This window comes from Montipora foliosa, chromosome 11 (genome assembly GCF_036669935.1).
Source record: "Montipora foliosa isolate CH-2021 chromosome 11, ASM3666993v2, whole genome shotgun sequence".
NCBI lineage: Eukaryota > Metazoa > Cnidaria > Anthozoa > Scleractinia > Acroporidae > Montipora > Montipora foliosa.
In genome coordinates, this window is record NC_090879.1 from 4,626,952 (window position 1) to 4,634,451 (window position 7,500).

General features: G+C 39.3%; 1 protein-coding gene across 4 annotated transcripts in view; it reads right to left on the reverse strand.

Annotated features, from left to right (window-relative positions):
- LOC137975085 (synaptic vesicle 2-related protein-like) overlaps positions 1-6,290 on the reverse strand; it is a 30,713-nt gene extending 24,423 nt beyond the window's left edge. Inside the window, exons 1-2 of one of the 4 annotated variants that reach the window (XM_068822137.1) lie at positions 6,152-6,290; positions 2,563-2,736 (exon numbers count right to left, since the gene is read on the reverse strand). In XM_068822137.1, the coding sequence (XP_068678238.1) occupies positions 2,563-2,719 (157 nt within the window). In that variant the 5' untranslated portion in view covers positions 2,720-2,736; positions 6,152-6,290. Of the gene's footprint in view, positions 1-2,562; positions 2,737-3,144; positions 3,166-3,614; positions 3,784-5,899 lie in introns of those variants that run through there. The other 3 variants (XM_068822136.1, XM_068822138.1, XM_068822139.1) reach the window with 3 other exon arrangements.
- Positions 6,291-7,500: the final 1,210 nt, after the last annotated feature.

Genomic DNA, 7,500 nt, shown 5'->3' on the forward strand with positions numbered 1-7,500 from the left:
TTAGCGTTCAAAACTGACCTATTGGACCTCAGAGGGTTGAATCCAGGGAAAAGTGACGTGAAAGACTCACTAGCTTAAAATTTCAGCATGTGGATGCAGCTTATTTTATATGCAAGAAGCGAGTTTACAAATCTGAAAGCTCAAAACATCCGTGCTGCATATTAATTCTGCGGAGTTACACACGCATTGCATTTTTAAACTAGTGAGCCTTTGACGTCATTTTCTCCTTGTCCCAACTCTCTCAAGAACTTAAAGTTAGTAATGGCGGACCATTAAATATAAAGAATTTCAGTTAAAATAAACAGGTGTTTTTTAAGTCATTTAGCTGAGTTTTGCAAAACTCGTTGGACAGCAAAGAGCTCATGACTTATGGGCTCCTTCGTTGTGTTGGAGCATTTAACGCGATTCAGTAGAAAATCTAAATCCCAGCTCCGGCAGTATTTTATCGCTCTCGTCATAGTTACTACAGAGATATCCGTATCATATGATATGGCACCTCTGCGAGGCATCTGACGAGAGAAAGGAAGACCAGCTTGAGAGCAATGTTTAGAAATAGGACAGAATATTATGTAAAGCTCTACTTAAACGCTCGGCTACCGTAGTTACAAAAGATTAAGATTTTGTTATACACATAAAATCAAAAATAATCTTACTACTGGTGATAGAAGTGAATTATTTGCCATTAAGAACTCGAAAACATTCTTTTAGAAATGGCGATTTGTAACACATCACCTACTGACACAATGTCACTAATGGTAGACACTTTTAAGTTCCTGGGGCACTTTGGCCCCAGCGCGATGGGCGATGCGGATAACTCAAGTGGTCACAATATAGCTTTCAGTCACTAGATTTAAGTGGTATTTGAGGAAACAATCATAGGTGTTGTGACCTTTGTCAGACAATCTTACCAATTTGTATAATAATAATAATAATAATAATAATAATAATAATAATAATAATAATAATCCCATTATTATTTATTCCATTATCATTTATAATTATTTTTTAATTATCTTTTTCCCTGTGTACATACCTTGCTTTCATTTTTAAGGCTTCTTATGTATTTTTTTTATCATAAATGTTTTAATTACAATGCTAAAATATTTTGTGACAATGTAACTTTAGCTGTCGGTTTATTAAGCTACATGTGCTTGACATTCAACACTCTCGTTCTTGTCGTTCATTAATTTGGTCATGCAATTTATCCCCGGAAGCTTGGGCGTCCTGTGCCGATTGAATATTCAGTACAGTTCGTTTTAATAGCCAGATTGGCCCAGAGGTTGTGCTCGTCAAAGAGATTAAAGAGGAACTGAAGGCAAAAAAATAAGAATATTTTATTTACACTTTAGACCATGCTCAAGAATGTTTTCAACTTTTTTTCTGGTATATCCGTCGTTTTTCCACCTAAAAGAAATGTTTTTATTCCAATTTTGGGCCATCAGCATTGCGGCTCAGAATGGAGGAGTCAGCGGTTATTTTTGCCACTTATGACGTATGATATGGGGAAGACATGGGAGAACTCCCCTTGAGCGGGCAAGATGAACTAAATCGCGCGCTGTGATTGGTTACCCGAGCGGGAAAGATGGAGATATCTTGCCCGCTTGGGATTTCTCGCTTGGTCCCGCAAGATCAAAGATCATTTTTTGGTGTTTTTAAGTCATATATTAAATCCTTTATTGACCAAGCTTGTTCGGTCAAGATGACTGGATATTGGCCTCGTTCTTTTTTTGCATGTTTATCGACCGAGACGAAACACGCAAAAAAAGAACTTGGCTAATATCCAGCCATCTTGACCGAACAAGCTTGGTCAATAACCCATATATATAGAAGCAGTTTTTAGACTGATGTTTGTCGTGAATATTGAGTCCGCGTAGATAAAGCAAAGCAACGAAGAAAATATCCACAGCAGCACTAGTGTTCACCTTGTTTCTCTTGATTACGAAATCTCTGTTCCCCATATCATACATCACAGCAAGCTACTGATTTAGTTTTTGAGCCCGCACTGAAAAGGCCGAAAAAGCTGTAAGAGCCCAACTTCGAACGTAATTTTCTCGCAAAAACAGGAAACGAGAAGAAATAACTCCGCAAACTTAACTTTACTTATGTTAGGCTTTCCAAAAAAAAAATATTGGAAAAATTGCTGATTTTTGCCTTCAGTTCTCCTTTAAGCCTTATTTGCAGGGGTTACAGCTGTTATGAGTGACCCGTTAAGAGTACCCAGTTTTGTTGCCTTTCTTAGCTTTGGTCATTTAGGTGATGATATTTTTCTTCAAGTGTGGATAGAGAAGAAACAGTCAGTATTCCACACGATGTATGGTTCTTATTAGGAGTCTTGTTTCGGGATATAAATCGTTTGTGTCAGTCGCCAACGCTTGAGTTTTAAATCTCCTCTAAAAATCGAAGACCGTGACAATCATTAATCTGCCCTTAAGGAAAACGGACAGGTATCATTCAACGCTTGGTTACTCGCTCAGAAGTTACAAGACCAGCTGAGTCCAAGTGCTGCCTCTTAAAAATGTCATCTAAATATTACTCATAAGGGTATACTTATGGCATACTTACTGTCTTTGTCGTCTTTCGGGAGAGTGTTGTAATTCTTAAGTGCTATCGATCCCTGCTTTTCACATAGTTCCTCCTCTGATTCACTACCTGATGGGACAAGCGGAGGGCAGAGACCACGCAAGGGCTTTCCTTCCATGAAATAACCGCTTATAGCCATGTTTGGTTAATAATATTCTGGTGACAAGAACAAGTAACAAGGCTGGTTCAGTTAAAAATGATTTTTGTTGGGTCGACCACGGTGTTGACAACTGAACTAAACTCCGTTTTTGAAGTAACTTCACGATATACAACAGCCATTAGGAAAGCGAGGAACGCACTCCTGCATCCTTCTAAATTGACGGGTTTTCATTACTGAGACAGAGTCAAAGTCGTTACTCCGAAGATTACAAGTTAACGATGTGGTGAAAACCAAACATCGGAGTCGAAAGTACTTCCTCCGAATTTTGGATCGATTCCGACTCCACCGGCATGCGCAATAAATAATCATGCAAAAGATTACAAAGTACGATCCAACATCGTAGTCGCTATTCATATCTCCGATTTTGACTCCCTTGTTTACGACCAAACGAAAACATGCAATACCGTGTCGGAGTAGTAAGCAGAAGCAGAAAACTGTAAACTGACCACCATACACGAGAATGAGCGCTATCATGATTGGCCGTATTCTTTGGCTTTTGTCTTCACGAGCTAAGTCAGGAGAAAGCGAAAACGTTTCGAATCGATGACTCAGCCTACGTCGTCTCCTTTCACGGGTTTTGCTCTGACTCAACACGTAACACTAGATAAGTGTATTACGCCATTGGTCCTAAATATTCAACTTGCACTCTAACAAAATATATTCGCAGTTCCTAGACTTCCTTACCGGTTCCGGCAATATTAAATGCACGGTTAGTAGTCCTTTTTGTACAACATTGAAACCTTTGAAAAGCGCGGTTTTTCTGTTATTGAACCGGCACTTTGGAATAATCTACCTGATAAGATTTGTCTACAGCATATTTAGTACTTTTTAAAAGTAAACAACATTTTATTAAATCCTTTTAGATTCTTCTTACCTTAAAGCTGTTTTATATTGATAATTTTTTTGTTACTGAGCGACGTAATGTGCGGATGTACCATGTGGACACTTTCAGTCCTGGAAGTATAACGGGGACAATTGCCTCCTGAACTTAGTTTAGTGGCTTACAGAGTTAATAATCTCCCTTGTCGCGAGTTCGACTTCTGCAAAGGAGCTCTTGGATTTTTTCCAAGTATCCTCGAGTCACCATAGAAACAAAATACTTATATACAATTATTGTCAGCTTTGCTATTCAATGTCTGATGCCTTCGATTAGTATATATACCACACAAGTGAATAGTGCTCTCCGAGCGCTTATTGGCTGACTCAGAAGTAGTTCTTTAGTTCGCTTTTTATTCAACTTGTGTGGTGTACACTAAAACAATTATTCACTTCAGTGTCGGTGAAAGTGCCTCACCGCTTCCCGCTCAGTAAATATCCACCAAGAGCCACTTCCACTTACAATACATACTTATTAATTGACCACTCCCCATAGGGGCTTTTCAGTGCCAATGAAACACAATTACGACAGAACAGAACATTCAGCAACAACTGTCAAGAATGCCAACTGGCCGGAGTCAAGCTATAGTTGGCTATTTACAAGTGCAGCTGAGAAGTTGAACCGGGGACTACGAGGAACAAATTTAACCAGTGAAGGTGTCTTGAACCCGGGATCCCGGATCACAAGGCAAGCACCCTGGTCGCTGGGCCGCTCTACCTCCCACTTTTTGCTGCATTTTACTTTATCATAATTTTATTGAGTTTTTCTTTAATCGTATTTGATTAAATTTGTAGTAAACATTTTCAACCGAATGCCACCGCGCCTCCCACAGTTAGAGGATAGTTCGCCAGTATTGTACAATGTGAACAAGACGGAATAATCACCAAATACTTGCGATAGCGCTAAGTTATATTTTGGAGTGACGTTTTCGTTGACGATGCGTTGTCCTTGCTTCTTAAAATAAACTCCCTTTCTACATCTCTCAGATCTCTCAACGAGCCGTTCATTTTCCACCTTTACTAACTTGAACGTTCAAACCAATCCAGTTATATCATGATAGTTGACCCGTATTGCACAACGTGAACAAGATGGAATCGATGCGAAATCTTTTCAATGAAGCAAAGCTATACTAGTTCACGGTTTTTGATCAAAAACCGTGAACTGAAGTGACGTTTTTGTTAACTCCGATCCCCCGATGCCTTGGTTAATTAAACTAATTTACCGAATGCCCGTTTACTGCGGTCCTAGAAGGGTTGGGATCAAGTTCCAACTGAAGTTAAATTAAAAGGTCTTTGATTTGTTGTTTGCGTCTTCAGAATGGTGGCAGAGAGATTCAGCATCGCATGCTACTGCTGTTTCATGAAAGCTTGAAAATCCTCTCATTCAGACCTGCCTTTCTCTTCAGTGGGAGAAGTTGCTCGCTAACTGTAAGCTAACAGGCAAATCAAACCATTTCTTGACTTTTGGCAAATTTTAGAGTGTTTCTGTTTTCCATAACCACGATGCTAAATCTCTCCAGTGAATCCAAATGTAACAGTGCGTGGCTATGACGAATGTCAGTATCAGTATCAGTCACATATGGACTTTAACCCACTGAACACCCACTGACATGCGATGTCTGACACTTGCAGATTGCAGACCGCAGACAAACCCTAACCTAACCCTAACTTGCAATTATTGAAAGCTAACCGTTTTAAAATGGGTGCTTAGACTTAAATACTATTTATCAGCGCTATCTGTAGGCAGTTCGCAGTCTGTAGTTGTCACACACCACACCACATGAAACATGACCCGGTTTTTGCTCCAACACTCATTTCCTCTTCCTCCCACCATTACTGCTGTTTCTTAACATCACTGCTTTCGCGCTAATCGACAAAATGCTTTTTTTAAGGGAGACAATCTCATTTCCAGATTATCATTTTTTTTTTCAAGTCAACGGACGTTCCGTTGTTTTGAGCACAGGCAGGACGAATAAACTATAAACTAATGAACTAAACCATGCTGAGGTTGAGTACAGGATTATTCAAATGCGGATTTGTTTTTCTTGCCCAATACTGTAATTCTAAAAAGAGACCTCGATACGCAGATATCATGTTGGTTCTTGATAATTGCGATGCTGGTCCGAGTAGTAGTTTAATGCATGAAACGAGCGCTAATTGGTCTTTGAGTGTTGCATGACAAGTTTAGTCTACTTTATATTGAGCCACGAGCGAAGACATTTAAAAAATAAGTCTAAATTAAAATAAAGGAACAGTAAGTTGCTCGAGGATATTGCTACTTACGTGGTCGTTTGGCTTGAATTAATTGTCTTTCCACAATATTGCCACTCTCGTTTATCACACATGCAAAGGAAGTTGCTCGATGGTCACACGCGCTTGTAGGACGCAAATGATTTGACCTCGAAGATTATGTCAAAGATTTAAGCTAATAATATTGGTAGATTTTTATAGCGCTTGCAGAACTAGTGCGCGTAAACCGGAAATCTTGACTTAGAGGCGACGTCGTCTTTATGAAGTTCATCTCTATCAACATACCTTTCCTCGGGTTATTATTCAGTAAAATTGTGTCATGCATGGTGTCCTTCGCCGGCTTTGAAATGCGGAAAAAACTGTGAATTTAAAATGAGCAGTTGTTTTGTTCGATCGACGAATTTTAAAGGGACATTAAATTTTTAAATGCGAAGCAGGAAAAAGAAAAGTCCATAAATAAATCGTTCATCTTTGAAGTGGAAAAAATTATACAAATGCGTTGATAAACATAGAATATTAGAATATTCATGACGACATTATGAATCGTGAGCAAAATTCTAAGCATTTCTACGTGCAATACATTTCTCCACGGTTACCAGATGAGAGATTAACATCTTCGCTGACGAGCGTATTATTTCGTGCCAACTGACATTTTGTGACTCTTATGTAGTACATTTTGTCACAAGGACATTTCATGATTAGGTATTATGTGAATTTTGCGTGATACATTGCAAACATTGTGCTCTCGGCCAGCCATGTTCGTTCAACACAACACGGGGGAAGTCATACGGGACGGGACAAGGAAGCTACAGGCGAAAAAAAACCAATGAAGATCAGTCGGGACGGGATGAAGAAAACTGAAAGACCATTGCAAACTTGCGGGACTTTCGCGAGTTCCTATTTTGCCGTGGTTTCTCGAGTAATTACGTCCCGACTGACTTCCACTGTGTGCCCGAGGATTATAAGCTTGTTTTCACCGCACTTTGCACCAACATAAAAAACAACACGGATCCAGTAGTTCTTGAATTGATGGCCGGCGACATTTTTAAAGTTTTAGTTTCAAATATGAGGGATGTGATTCTGTATGTTGATAAGACTGATCAAGTTGCTTCCCGTAATTTCATTATTCACCAAAATTTTTTTCACAGCAGATTGAACAAATAAGATTCGGTAAATATGCACAACATTTCATTTCTTCCAATCAGTGCAAATAAATGAAGTTTCAAGATCCTTCGCAGAGACGTTGTTTCGGGCGAAATATTGCATACTTTGTTAAAGTTTGCAAAATGGTCACTGGCACATATATGTAGTCTCTAACCCCTTATTTTATCAGTTCTGAAAGGAGTTAATTACTGTTTGCCTCAAAATGTTTATATTTGAAGTGCAGGTGATGGACGAAATTGAGAGACGGGTGATCCTCGTGCATAGCTGGACAATTTTAATAATTTTCCTCCTGGTCACAACTCTAGTTGTGGACTAGTTATTGTTGTCAGTAATTATTAGGTCCCGGGGGTGGGGGCGGGGGAAGGGTACTCCCTTATAAGGGCTTAATGGGGACGAGCGGCCAGCCAGGGTATGTTTTTAGAGATTTTTGTCTTGAACAGGGTATCGAATTTTTCATTTTTTGTCTTAAT